Source organism: Centruroides vittatus, unplaced genomic scaffold (genome assembly GCF_030686945.1).
Source record: "Centruroides vittatus isolate TY-2023 unplaced genomic scaffold, ASM3068694v2 contig_3125, whole genome shotgun sequence".
Lineage (NCBI taxonomy): Eukaryota > Metazoa > Arthropoda > Arachnida > Scorpiones > Buthidae > Centruroides > Centruroides vittatus.
In genome coordinates this window covers 579,491-595,480 of record NW_027122014.1, presented here as the reverse complement: position 1 = coordinate 595,480, position 15,990 = coordinate 579,491, and the positions used below count along the sequence as shown (strand labels likewise).

Here is a 15,990-nt window from a genome sequence, read left to right as displayed (position 1 = left end):
TTATATCATTATCATTTAAATTTACAGCTCTTAAGTAATAAATGTCTTCAAAAACATTTTAAAAACAGAATATAAATGTAGGAATTATATTTAATAACATTAAAACAATGATTATCATTATAAATAAATTATCATCTAGCAATAAGGAATTCACGAAATTGAGTAAATATAATTCAAATTAAGTGAACTTCATAAACACGAATAAACGTGATTTTTTACAATCAACTATTAAATTAATAGCAAGATTGTTTGGAAAGTTTATAACAAGGAAGTTATTTTGTAACCTGTTCAGTAATATATAATGGTAATTATGAAATATAGAGAAAAATATATATTAAAATAATAGACAGTATATTTATAATAGAACGTAGGCCTTATATTGATATTCACTATATTTACAATAGGCAAAATTTTATCAACTTTATAAATAACTTCAAAACTACACAATCTCAACAGTATCATTAAAGGAATGAGGATACAAAAGTTTAAAATCCTCATTTCTACTTTATACACTTTCAGTTCTTTGCTGTAATTACTTCCTTAGATAAAATTCTTCATAAAATATGAAAAATTGATATATAGAGATTACACAAAACAATATGTAATAAAATTTTAAAATGTAAGAAAATATATAGATTAAAAAATGCAGAAAGTAATATGTATATATCAAATTAAGCAGTTATATTAACTATATAATAGTAAATTGTTAACTGATAATCTTTCACTTAATAATGTACCTGAAGTGACTATTTGGAAGAATACTCTCCTATATGAACACTAAGATTCATCATTTTGCATTGTTGAAAATCTATATTAACAGAATTATTGAAAAAAAAGATGATCATCATTTACAGAATATTGTCTGAAGACCATTAGTGCTTATTGTGATTAAGTTTCATGCTAGTTATTTGATTTTTATAGATAACTATCATTTTCTATAAATAATATTTAATGATTCTATTGAATATGATGGTGTTTTTCTTCTGGCGACTATTTTTGGGATTGTTTTTTTTAACTTAATTTACTCCTCCTATTATTATTTTTATAAAATTCTTTAAAACCCTTCTGATAAATAATTCTAAAAGATTTATAAATTAATAATAATTTAAATATTTGAGTTACAAGTATGTCTACTGCTATTTGTGTATGTAATTATATAGTTATGGTAAGAGAGAAAATATAATGACGTATGTATATTGAAACTTTAATGTTATTATCACTCGATTGCCGAATATCAATGCTTTTAGAAATACAAACCCAAAAAGTATAATATCGATAATAGTTTTAAAGATAGATCATCACATTCATCTCATCTCATTATCTCAATATCTCATTATCCATTAAATTAAATACTATTTTAATTTTTTATATATTTATTATTACAAAAGAAAATTAATTCTGATGATAATTTCTTAACAGGAATTGGAAGAATTTTGCTTCAGATTTGCTCTCAATCACTTAACGGCCGTAGCGCAGACGGAAGCTTTTAATAAATTGGACGAAACAATCGTAAAAAATTTTATTTGCAAAGCCGCACAACACGGTGCTTTTAAATATTAACTAGGGATTTTATATAGGAAATAAAAAGATGTTTAATTCTTTACAGTAGATGGTAATTTGTTGGTTATGCAGTAAATCAAATAAACAGTAGACTAGTTGTTTATAATATACTAAAAATGTGGTCATACTTGGAAAGAAATATCACTCGTTGATATAATTGAAATAACTGTTAACCTGTGACAGTATTAACAATATCACTTTTATAAATGTTTGAATTTAACTATCAATTAGCAATATTTTTAAGTTGTACTTACGTTTTCTATTAGTAAATCTAGTCATCAGTATTAATTAAAAGAAGAGAAAGGAATAAAAATCCATACAGTATTTTATATTGATCTGGAAAGTTCACTTAATATTATATAAAAGGAACTTGTTTCGGCAACAAACGTTCTCAACAGTCAGATAATAGTAAATCTGAGATGTCATATTGGTATATATTTTTATCAGAGATTTAAATGTTGTATACTGAATAAGCTGGACTTATTATAATTTCTAGAGAAAATGGAATTTCTGTTTTTTTTTTAAATGTAAGAATGTAAATGTTCTTGTCATTATATGGTGATGGAAAAGAAATATTTCTTTTTTAGTTTTTGTACTTAATATTTCAATTTTTAATACATATCCAATGTAAAAATATGAACTTCATTTTAGATATATTCATATATTTATGTTCCTATGATGTTTACATTTATTTTACATCTTAGAGTATTGAAACAATTGTTTGTTATGAGTTGTAGGAAATCGATCTCTTGTTCACTGTTTTCTTGATTAACAGACAATTGTATAAACATTACATCTCATTATGCTTTTTTCTATAGGCAATAGAGTATAGTGGAGTAATAAAATACATAAAATAGAGGAAAATGAAAAGAGACAATCTATTAAAATAATGTAGTTTATCATATGTATATGTGAAAATATTTTTTAAAAAAGTGAAAATTTGTTACAATATTGCAAAAGAATTTTAATTCATAAAATAAGAGAAAATATTTCAAAATTTATCTAAATCAATATTAATTTTTCAATAATTTAAGTATATTTGCTAGTATATAAGGCAAAGACTCAATAGATTTATAATTCTAAAAATATAGATTATCTTATATAGCATCTAAATTAATATTCAGTTTTACACCCAATATTCAATTTTTCAATACAAGAAACAAATTTAACATTTATTTTGCTAATTATATTAACTAATCTTCAATATAAATGAGAAATTCTAAATTAGTATACAAAAATGCACAGTGAATTTTCTCAATATAATTGTTTTTATTCAGTTTCATTTATTCTATGTATTGTAATATTTCATGTTCTTATTTTATTATATTAATATATATCACTGAATTTCTTGAGACATTAACATTACTGTTATCATTGTAAACAGATAAATAACAATAATCTTAAAAAACAAATTAATTTATTTATAACTTTTTAAAGACTAATATATTGCTAATTTACGTCTTCAGGAACACTTGCAAAGTTTAATATAACAAAATTATTGAATTGTTCTAAAAGGGAAATTAACAATTTTCGGAGACGAATATGTAAATTCAATTGTAAACCAATAATTATCAAATTATACTTTTCCAGTTCGTTCGAATCAATATCTCGATTAATTATTTAACTTTCCCATTTAGATTTTTTTATATCGTTGATAATGAATAAAATTCCGACTATATATGTTTATCTTTAATTATTTATATGTTTGTTAGTAGCTTGGTTAGACTCTTAAAATTCTTGAATTTCTTCTTAAATTAAAGCATACTAACTTTAAAGATCAGTAATATTAACATATACATAAATCAATTTATATATAAGCCATCAATTTACTTACGAACGCGGATTATTGTCATTAATATACTTTACTATACGCCTTAAGTTATTACCAATTTGGAATTTCGCATTTATAACAAGCAAAATAATAACATTTTTCCAGTCATCTGTAAATTATAGTTTACTTTCCAATAGAGTAAAATTATATTTTTATTCTGTAATAAGCAGCAAAATCCATTTCATTTAAATATTATATTTTATATACTGGCAAATAAACTAAAAAGTGATTAATATTAATTTTGGTAATGGAATAAAACAAACTTTCTCTTAATTAATAAATAATACAGTGTAAGCGTAATGTAAACTCGGGAACAGTGCGCAAATTTTATTTTTACTTTATAAAGTGTTGTAACTTGGGAACATGTATTATTATATAAATTTTACATATGTATACTGTATATTTGTTTATCGCATATCTATATATGTATATATGTTTTTTTCCCTCGGTTTTCCTTAAGTTTGCTATTAATATTAAAAAATAAATAAATAAATAAAAATGTCTAGTTTTCTTATTTTATTTTTAATAAAATATTTCAATTTTATTATTATACGTATCTATTAATAAACATATCGATTAATGAAAACAGAATAAAATAATACCAAAACGTGTATATATATATATATATAGTTTTTTTTTAACATTTATTAACTTTTTAACATAATTTTACATTAATTTTTTCTTTCGTGAATATTGCAAAGTATTCAATAAATACATTAGAATTTAAAAATTATATTGAAATATTCTTGCTATCTGCAAAATGTATCTAATCTTACTACTAAGCTATGTAAGTAACATTTTTTTTTTTGTTATATTTTAATATTACTGAACAGTCACTATATTTATTACATAATATTTACAACAAATGGTAGTCAAAAAGAGAGCAGAAATCAGCTTTTCTTCCATTTGTATCATATATATTATATCTTCTTTATGCATATTTAGTTTCTATTTACATCTAACCTCTGAATCAAAATTAACAATAATAACATTAATTAATTAAAAAATTGGTAAGTAAATTGCTTTAAGAAATATTTAATATATTTTTATAATAATTTATTAAATTAAAAAAAAATATCCTAAAATATAATCCTTTATTTATTATTATAACCATCTTAGACGTATTTAATGAATATGTTTTATTGTATTCTTAGATATTGCGACTGCCGTTATTTTACATCAATTGTGAAATCTTTAAAACAAAATATATAAATTTAGTAATTATTATATTAGATAATTTATATATGTGTATATTAATACGAAATTCTAATTCTGATTTAGAGGATAGCTGTACTTAAACTATTCTTCTACGACTGAATTCTTGGATGGAAACAAGTTGTACTGTTGGAAAACTAAAACACTTAACAGGTACTCGATATATCACTTTCGGTATTACGTGGTGCACGTTTTTCAGGTTATATTCATACACTTTGTGTATTGTAACTACAGAGCAGGACAAACGAAAGTTAGGATCCTTCTGCTCTTCACAGTGCATAGATCCATATACGAAATGCTAATGATTCCATTCAAATGGACTGCAAATAGATATGTACATATGGTATTAAAATAAAAAAAAAAAGAAAATCAAACAAATTCTGATATGCTAAGTCTAAAGAGCAGTTATTGGATATGTGTCGACACTTCTGGAGTTTTTTTTATTCATCTAATGAATATCTTTTATCTACAATGACTGTAAATATAATGATAAACATTCTTAATGTTATATTGCGAGTCGGCAATATAATTTTTAATAATTTTATTTATTTTATTTTTTTTTTGAAGAAGATATGTAGTACTGATATGTATTATAGATCCGACTTTATTATTTTAAATTAAATTATAAAAAGTAATTTATTTTCGAACAAAATCATTTTTTTATAAGCTTAAAATTTATAGAATTATATATATATATATATATTTTTTTTTTTATTATTTGTAAATTATTCATAGACTTCTTAAACTATTTTTTGAGCAATTTTTCAACTAAATATTTAATATTTAACAACACATTGCATATATTTTCTATATAACTTGATTTTGCTTCATTTTTCTTTTCTTACGTGGAAAAATCTGATAATTATTCTTCTTATTTTATTAAATTAAGCTTATTAGCAAGTTAGAATTAATATGCATATTTATGTTGAATATTTTACTTATAAAATTATGCAAATAAATTGAAAAAACAGTAAGTGGCATTCGGAATTCAATATTAATTTGAGCTTGTTATAAATTTCTTGGTAACAATTTATCGAAATTTAAATGAAATTTTTTTTGATTTTTATCAGTTGTTAACCGTTTCAGAATATTTTAAACAAATCTTATTAATTATATTATCTATTAACATAATTATTTTAATTAACAAACACATCTTGATTGTCAAAACTTTTAACAATTACCTTATTCAAACATTAAATTAAAATTTCTTCCGTACCAATTAACAATTTTAAATTTAGTACAATAATGCATATTCATTATATTTAGCATAAAATTAACAGTTTATATTATTTCATTTATTAATAATTTTCAAAAAAAAAAATTGTAAATTATTTTATAAATCGATACTTTAATCGTCTATATAATAAATATTTTATATTATAATTAAGTAGCTGAATGTTTTGGCACTTGTTCTATCATAACTTTATCTATAAATTATAAAATATTGGAATTATTTCATTTATTTTTCTTAATATTTACAATTTCAGCCACATTATTTATATTTTAATGGCAATAATTTAACATTCAATTATAACTAACTTATAGATAGAAGAAGATAATATAATTTCCTATCATTTTGAGATTATTGGAAGAGAAAAATATTAAATTATATATTATTTTAAGATGTTTATATGTATTTTATTATATTTTAACATATTTTTTAAAGTGATTTTTCCTAAACTTATATCGTTATTTATTGAATATTATTATTACGAAAGTTACTGATTGATATCGGTCGCTATAAAGCGCCGATTAGGAAAAGTTTTCCTAGAAAAAATTTATATATACTGTATATCTCTTCTTCTCTATTTTTTAATTTATTTACATAAAATTCTTTAAAATAAATTGAAAATATAATAAAAAAACATTAATTAAAATTACTTATATATGTGCATATATACACATCAGTATTAAGCTGACTTTAAGAATAGTTTTACATTAGATTTTAATAGCCTATAATTATTATAAATGTAAATTATATCCCTTAAAAACAATATTAATAATAACTATTTACTCTCTCTAGTATTTTTTAATCGTAATATTCTGATATGTTGGAAAATTTGGGATCCAAATTTCGAATATGCTTTTGCATTTATCTTTTTTTTTTTTTTTATGTATTTAAAATGTAGGCCCCTGTGGTCTAACTTGTTTAAATTTCTAGTAATATTGGAATTCTTACCAAATATATTTTCCTAATTTCATCACTAAAATTAATATATTGGATATACATACCTACTATAGATATATATTATATATATATATATATACACATACACACATATATATCTGCTGTATGCGTATACGTATGTATATATATATTTATACATAGCTTTTATTTTATGTATCTACTTATAGTTTATTAATCTATATAAATCTTTGGTTACTCATGTTATAAAACATGAATTTTATAACAAAACTCATAGCATATTTTTCTTTTTTAAATCTCTTTCTTTGAAGTGACTAATATAATAAATAATATACTACTACAATGTTCTAGTAATTGTCAAAATTAATATTATCAAACTGATCCAAAGGAGCAGCACTTGCTTTATTCAAAAATTGTTTGTTTATTATTAATTTTTTTTTATTATTCCTCGGGGGAGAGAGCTGTCTTCATTAGCCGAAACTCAGTTTGATTCTCGTTCTGGATATTGTTTATTCTAATGATATCTGCCTTTCTAAATTTTTTTTATATTTATGTAATTTATAAATTGTAATTGTAGCAAGAAGAATGTCTTTCTCGCTATTTATTTATTTTTTATTTATCATCACTTCTACTTAAGTGATCACTGACAATTGGCAAAACATTCCAATCACTGTTGTAATCATTGCCATTGTGGTGCTTATAGTTTTAGACGATGTTGCACTGGTACATTCTGGATTTGGATTATTATGTGATGCTGAAAAAATAATAATAATAATTAGAATAATTATTCTTTAAATTATTCAAAATTTAAATATTTAAGAAATTCCTGTATATAACCTGCAGTTTATCTATGTTTTTTAAAGATGGGGGTGTGCATTGCCTGGTAAAGTGGTTTTAATACAGCTGGATAAACAAACCAATGACATAGCTGGTTACATTTGAAATGGACTATGTCATTGGCTTGTTTATCCAGCTGTATTAAAGCCACTTTACCAGGCAACCTGGTAATTTAAAAGCAAGCGCATTTCTACCAATTTTTGCAGGTTATATGCAGGAAATGATAATTTATTAAACATAAATTCAAATTTGAATATTCCGTACTGTTTAATTTGTTGTTTATATTGACAATAAATATAAATATTTTAATATAATAATTTCAATTCTAAACTTTTTAAATTTTAATAATTTATTTTCATTTTATGATAGCATAAAAAAAAAATGTATATTAATAAATTAAAGAAGTTAAAGTATAAATTCTCCGAAACCATAATAAAATTACATTAAAAGCCTTTATCTAATTGAGTTTTTAACTATTATTATTATTATTATTATTATTAATGTATACCATTACATATTCATAAATACAATATTACATTATAACTACATAAAATATTTATATATTGCACTGTAAATGTGTTTATATAAATTATATACAATTGAATATAACTTTCAGAATTCAAATATTTTAAATAAATAATTATTATTTATATTATTGTATATAAATTGTAATTTCACACATATATATATATATATACAGTTTTATTATTTTGGATTTTTAATAATTTAAATAATAAAAATCATTTGAATGACAATTCAAGAAGCAGGAATATTTTTGATTCTTTAAGGTTTGTATATAAATAAATTAGCTAAATAAAACGTTACATGTATTGAATAGAAGCGTTATTATTCTTTTACAAGACAGTTTTAAAAGACCAGAAATAAATAAATTTAAAAAATATATATATATATATATATATTTTTTTTTTTTTTTTTTCTTCTAATTTAACAGAGAAGAATTGTATGAAATTTTGTATTCTTGGAAGAAAAGGAATTTAGGAAAAAGAAGAAGAAGCATTCCATTCTGATAATCCTAACAAATTTAACGAGCAAACAGGAAAAAAAAACGAAGAAAAGAATTTAAATATAGAATGAAACACAATCATTATGAATTCCAGATGAGTTTTGCGCAAAACTAATCGATTTAATAAATTATTTCATCATTTGAAGATTTCTTTTTTACGGTCAGATTATTTTATTCTGTTAAATTTTTAAATTAAATCGATAAATATACTTTCTGCCAACATAAACGTATAAACGAGTTTCCTCTCCCTCCCCTTCTCTTTCTCTCTCTCGCTCTCTCTTGTGTATAACTTTTTAAACCGAGTAAACAATTTCTTTTCTTTCCCTACAAATAGCTTAGAGGAATTTCTATTCTGTATTATGCATTACTTAATTTTCTTAACCTGGATTTTATTTTATAACATTTGTGAGATTACACACAACTTTAATCGTTATATTGTGTGTAACTTTACAAAGATTAAAGAAAAAAAAAAGATAATTTCTTTATTTATTTGACGTTTGATGACTTTGTCTTTAATATTTTAAGTCGTTAAATTTACAACACGACTAAATTTCTAATTGCTTATTTATGTAAATCTCTCTGATTTGAAGACAGGTATTATTAAAGAAGGAAGTAAACTCTCTCTTTCTCTCCTTTCCTTGTTGAGTTAAAAGTATAAATACAGCATTAATTCGACTTTTATAAAAGGCTTTTTCTTTTTTTTAAGAAGAAATTGGAGAATAATTCGGCTGCAATTCGAGAAAAATGGTAGACATAAATTCCCACTGTTTGTCCTTCCTTAATCTCGAGAACGGTGTTAGATAAATGAAAGTGGAAATCAGATATGGAAATATTAAGAGCGAGAGGACCCGATTAACTATATACGAATTTCCGGTATATACCGGAAGTCACGTGACTTCAATTCAAAAATGTTGACAACGGAGTTAGATGACTGGCATGACTCTGTTATCAGGAAAAGTATGATGTACAGGGGCAAGCCACTAATTTGAAATGGAGAACTTAAATTTTAAATTAATATATATAGATTTTTATTTAAAAATGCGGCAAAGAATACCTAAATTTAAAGGGCATTCCATACGTAAAAAAATTTCTTTTTTGTTAGAAAAGCTGCTCTTAACTTGAGTTTTTATACACAGATTAATAGGGTAAATATATTTTAAAATAATTTATTAAAAAGTAAAAACATAATTAAATTTTATTTGAAATATATCATTAAACAAGAAATTATGTTAAGAATTCCAAAAAGAGAAAACCCAAACTTTCCCAGAGCAGTTAAGGCATCAGCTCACCTCTGGAGGACAGGAGGACACTAATATTTAATGGGCCCACGTGCCTGACCGACCCCACGCGGAATTTTCCGGGCTTTCATCACATATCTAACACCTGAATATGGGCCAGTTTCCCATAGAACGTCCACCCGGTAGGTATTCCCCCCTGCAAATTTCCCACGTGTTTCATTGAATTGTCCCATCAATTCTGGGGAATCAGGAAAACTGCATGAGTTTTTTTGGGGATAGTCCGTCCGGCATGTGTCGGGACCCGTCTCTCACCAGATAAAAGGCCCCATTAGTGCCCGTTAACAGGGTAGAAAGAGCTTTAAATTTGACTTTATTATTATTAAATTAATAAAAATGTTTAATTGTAAAAATTAACATTTTTAATAAATTTCGATTTATTTTTAGATCATCGAAAAACAAAATTATTAAAAATTCTGAAGTGATTGGAAGATTTCCAATTTTATAATTTAAAGTATTAGAGAAGAGAACATGGTTTTTTTGGAAAATTCGAAATTACAGCACGAGAATTTTTGAGTGTAAAGGTTATCCGAAGGTCACTACAATTAGTTAAATTAAAAAGAAGAAAATTGCATTTAAAAAAAAGGTAGATTAAGTATAAAATTTAATTAATTTTACTAAGAATTGAACTTCCATGCTGTTAAATATTCATTTAGTAAAATTAGTAAAGACAATATTATAATGTACAGTTCATTCAATTTGTATAATATAATTTATATATATATATATTTTTTTTATGATCAGATTTTATGCCATTGTTATTCATTCACAAAATTATATTCAATTCTAGCTTTTATATAATGAGAATAAATTAAATGTAATTATTAAAGTAATCGAGTTTGAGTACGTAATGGACAGGGTGGGTCAAAGGTCGGTTAACCGCCATAAAAGACCGAATTGCTTAATTGAATTCTCTTTATTACTTAAAAAAAAATTGAGTTGTTTGAAAAAACTCTATTGGGCCTGCCTGTATGTTATACTCTGAACTAGTTTAGTCTTTTTCTTTACACACACAAAAAAAAATTCGTTACAATGCTCTCAATTTTATTAGTGTCTTGCCCCTGTATATCATGCTTTTCCTGTTAACAATGGAGTCGTGAGGGTCTGTGTTCAGGACAAAATTTTTTGAATTGAAATAACGTGACTTCCGGTCCAGACCGGACGTTCTTGTATAGTTAATTGGGACCTCTTGCCCCTAAGTTTTCCGTATCCGGTTGCGACTTTCATTTATCTAACACTGTTCTCGAGATTAATGAAGGACAGACGGGCTAGCGGGAATTTATAGGTCTACAATTTTTAAAAATTGCAACTCAATTAGATTAAATTACGGGGTGGCCCAATTGTGTTGTGCGTTAGTAAAATTTTGAGGGCCAACACAAACATGGAAAGCATCCAACGTAACGTCATTAATTCATTAGAATTTGATAGAAATCAAAGGGAAATTTAATTAAACTAGAATTGCATTCACTTGTATAGGATACATTCACACGATAATTACACGTTCAACACGCGCTAATTTACTGGATAACCCCGAGGCACGTTAACACTTGAAACAAGTCTTGTTATTATTGTATAAAACTAATGATGATTATCAAAGTTATGCAATTTTACCAGGAGACAAAATGCCTTTAACTGCCGTAAAACTTTTATTATTTATAAATATTTTACTACTTGACAATTTACGGTTTTCCAATTATTAAATTACTTTAAAATATTCTCTTGGACCGTAACTAAACTCGAGAATCATCGATTTTTATGCGGTAAATTGCATAAAATAAGTTAATTAAGAAAGTTAAAGTGAATTTTTACTGTTTTTTTTACGATTAAATTTTCGAGTTTAAATTAATTAAGATTTCTTTAACTAAAACTAATTTAAGAATCGAATTTTGTACGGTAAAATGCGGTGTGTCGGCGAGAAAATGCCGTTATAACAGTAAAATATTATTATTTATTATTATTATTATTATTATGAATTTTACTAATTTACTATTAGATTAATTTTTAAAAAGTCAATTTTTATACAGTAAAATACGTTAACGTGATAATTAAAAAATGCCTTTTTATTGTTTACGAATATGAATTTTACTGCTTTACAGTTAAATTTTAATTTAAACTAGTTTTCTTTAATTAAAATTAAACAAAAGAATTAGTTTTAATATGATTTTTTAATATAATAAAATGCATAAAAACGTAAATATAATTTTATATAAAATACAGTCGAACTTCTAATAAAGGTCACTATTTCAGGAACTGACTTTTGAACAAATAATGCGTACAAAATAATTTCCAGACAATATCTACCAAACGACAGCCACATTTTATGTTCCCGTCGGTGTCCGTCATTCACAGGTTCGACTGTATGATGACGATAAAAGACACCTCCCAACAATGGCCATTTTTTTCAGGAACTTCCGAACAGAAAATGCGTACAAAATAATTTCCAAAAAAAAAACCTCTATATTTTATGTGCTGTCGGTGTCCGTTATTCACAGGTTTTACTGTAAATTAATGCATTAATATATTCATTAATAAAAGCCACCTCTCAACAACGGCCACTGTTTAGAAATTTTGTTTCGAACAAAATTTCCAGACAACTTACCCTTCGGTGTCCGTCCTTCGCAGGTTCGACTGTGTAACAATCAACGCGTTGAGATATTTAGTATTAATTAAAATTAACGGCGAATATTCGTTTCTTCTTGCAATTTTTAACCGATTAATTCCTGGCTTTTTAATGTCATTTCTTTTACTCCCCGATTTCGGCCGTAGAGAGAGAGGGGGAAAAAAAGGAAAATAAGTAAATAAATAAAATACAAAATGGAAGAAAACTTGCTACATTTCAGTCAATTCGACACAAACAGAAAGTAGTAGTAATCAATAAAAGCTGCGGGCGAAAATTGTTACAGTCAAGTAAACGGAAATGATCTGAAACTAACATTAATCTGCACTGAAATAACATAGTTGATAGTTGTGAAATGTGAAAGCATTAATACGGATTTACCTTTCAAATTCGACTAAAATGGTTTTAATAGTTTAAATCTCTTTAACTAAAGCCACGATTAATCTCACGCCAGCTCTTACAATCGAATTTATACGAATTTAATACGCGCCCGGAGATCTGTAAACCGAGGTATTTACTAGTTTTCTACGCGCTCCCATCGAAGAATTCGACTTTTAATTCAAGGGAAAAAAAAAAGAAAATAAAAGCAAAATACCCTGATCAAATTTATATAAATGGTATCGGGGAAGGTAGATAAATAATAAATTTATCTAGAAACTACGGGATAAAATATATATTTGGAGAGAAATTTCATTTTGGGCAAAGTGTTACGTTGAAAATGTATAGATAAAAAGAAAAAGAAAATAGTATTTTTTGGGATTTACTCGAGTATTAAATGCGGATAAAATAAGATTAGATGGCTAAATTTAATGGAAAGAGTATAATCTTCTTTCCTAGTTTATATATAAGTAAAATTTTATGTTTAAAAAAGGTATTTTGAAAACTTTTACAATATTTTTCTTTCGGGATGATGATGATGCTCCTTTGATCTAAGAACCGTAATTCTTCCTTTTATATATATAAATATATATATATTTAAAATTTTCGTGGAAAATTTCGAGATAAAAATGAGGATTTAGATAATAAAATTGCGTACAAAATAATTTCCAAACAGCGGTTCTCGTCGGTGCGGGTTTAACTGTATAATAATTAATAAAAGCCACCTCCCAATAACGGCTATTATTTCAGGAACTTTCTTTTGAGCAAAAACATATACAAAATAATTTCTAGATAACTCTACCTCCAAACAAAGGCCACGTTTTATGTTCCTGTCGGTGTCCGTCATTCACAGGTGGTTTGGCTGTATAATAATTAACGTGTTATGTTATTAATTGGATTGCATTTTTCAAAAATTGTAGATCAACAAATTTCCAGTCTGTCCTTCCTTAATCTCGAGAATGGAGTTAGACAGGTGAAAGTTGAGGCCAGATATGGAAAGATTAGGGGCATGAGGCCCAGATTAATTATAAACGTACTTCCGGTCCAGACTGGAAGTTACGTTATTTCAGTTCAAATTTGTTCATAGAAGAGTTAGATGACCGGCATGACTCCGTTGTTTACAGGAAAAGTATGATTTACAGGCGCTAGAATTGAGAGCATTGTGACGAAGTCACAACAAATAAATAATTTTTCGTATTACTTAAAATTAATGGCGAATATTTGTTTCTTTTGGCACGTTTTACCAATTAATTCCTCCACATAATTCCTCTATTTAGCGTTTATTTTTTATTTTTTAATTAATAAAAATTGGTTTTTTCCTATTGATGCGATGATTAGAGAGTGAATGAGTTTAAATGTTCAAAGTTTAAGAGTTAATCTAGGCGAATAGATGCTAAAAATATATTATTTATTTAATAAATGTTTGTTTAATTTCTTTTTCGATATTCATTGTACGAAAGAATAACGGATTCTTTGCCTTTTCCGATTTAGATATCGGATATGGCTCGATATTTGCCTTTGAAATATCGGAAAAATACACGCTCTGTACGATTCGATGACTTTTATAAAGGTTATTTTTGTCGTATTTTCTACGCTCGATAAACGTAAAACGTACGAAGTGAAATATGTAAAAACAAGGATGTTTTTTAGTCCCTACCTGGCTCTACCATCCAGCGCAAGAAGCCCGAACTACATGGCTTCCTGACCTAAATTTGACCATTTTGGCCAACAGGGTCCAGGGGGATCCATGCAATTACCCTATTTGTCCATAGAATAACGCTCCATTGGCAGGGTCCGGTTTAAATAACCAAACATGAGGGTCTACCGTATAGGAGATCTCACATTTGAGGGCCTCATATTTGCGGGGTTTCAAAAATATTTGAACAAATTGTCTCGTATATTAAGAAAAAATGGCATTTTTGAAAAAAGTGGGTCTCAGAAAAATAATTGATTCGAGCTTCGATTGACCTGTTGAGAGGTCCTACCTCTTCCTACTATGAAACCCAACTTATCAAGCACTCTTATATATAAATTAGTGGAGTTAAATTATATTGATTTTGTTAATTGTTTCACTAGATAATTTTCTGTATAATCAATTATGATTTTGCATCATAAAAATGATGCAAAATCATTAAATTAAAAAATTAAAATTAGGGTCAGTGATCCTAGTAAAGGACTCGTCACCCATCTGAGGAACCAGGATTCGAATTCAAACCAGACCACGTGATGTTTTGTGAATTTCGTTTCCCATTTACTATACAAATTACTAGAATCCCTAAAGGGCCTAATCGAGACACTATATAGAGCCGTTGAACATAACGTCCAAAATTCAAAAATGTTACTGGCCAGGTGGGTTATAAAGACACCAGCCTGTCTCACAGGAGTCTGGGTTCGAAACTAGTGACTACAGATGTGATCCGGATGCGTCGGGCCTTACTATAAGTCCCACCAAATTTATTATGCGCTTGGAAAAAGACCTTTTTAGCGTTTGCGAAATTGAGTTTTAAAAAATTTGGGCCGTAAACATTTAAAAAGAACTTAAAATATTATACTCAATTTCCGGTTTTCTTACAGGATTTAATGAAAAATGTTCATTTTAATAAAGCGTTTTTGAACATGACAAGAAATTAAATATAATTCATTTAAATTTTTTTGAAGAAAAATTGCATTTCATTTACATATCACATAAATATTTAAATTCTTGCCATTATCGAGTACATGATTTTAACTGGGTGTAACTGCATTCCATCCTTCTGCTTTCTCAAGAAAAAAAAATATATGAAATATTTCATTTTGTTCGATGAATATTTATTTAATCTTTACATTTCATGCAAAAATCTATTCAATTTTCAACTATGCAAATATTTTCTCTTCCGATACTAAATAACTTAAAGATATATGAATACTTCTGTGCCATTTCCCATGTTAAAAACTTTCTGTATCGGCACTGCTGACTCTAAATTGTTCTAAAGAGGTCCTAAATAAAATTGAATTCGAAAGGCCTCTTTTATATAATTATATATAAAATTCATATAGCGAGGTATAGAATTCTAACTAGTACTGGGTTCCGAATACCGAACAAAGAGT

The 15,990-nt window shown here is 25.9% G+C and overlaps 2 protein-coding genes and 1 long non-coding RNA gene across 3 annotated transcripts in view; 2 read left to right on the top strand and 1 right to left on the bottom strand.

Moving 5' to 3' along the window:
• Nucleotides 1-2,825, top strand: part of LOC136973248 (RCC1 and BTB domain-containing protein 1-like) — a 37,281-nt gene extending 34,456 nt beyond the window's left edge. The window contains exon 15 of the mRNA XM_067267958.1: nucleotides 1,420-2,825. Within this exon, the coding sequence (XP_067124059.1) occupies nucleotides 1,420-1,560 (141 nt within the window). The 3' untranslated portion in view covers nucleotides 1,561-2,825. The remainder of the gene's footprint in view (nucleotides 1-1,419) is intronic.
• Nucleotides 2,826-6,995: 4,170 nt separating this feature from the next.
• LOC136973247 (acetylcholinesterase-like) overlaps nucleotides 6,996-15,990 on the bottom strand; it is a 30,972-nt gene continuing 21,977 nt past the window's right edge. Inside the window, exon 5 of the mRNA XM_067267957.1 lies at nucleotides 6,996-7,506. Coding sequence (XP_067124058.1) covers nucleotides 7,385-7,506 — 122 coding nt within the window. The 3' untranslated portion in view covers nucleotides 6,996-7,384. The remainder of the gene's footprint in view (nucleotides 7,507-15,990) is intronic.
• LOC136973269 (uncharacterized) lies at nucleotides 8,322-10,442 on the top strand. Its single transcript, XR_010880468.1, has 3 exons — nucleotides 8,322-8,377; nucleotides 8,542-8,773; nucleotides 10,296-10,442. It is a non-coding gene; the product is annotated as an uncharacterized lncRNA (long non-coding RNA).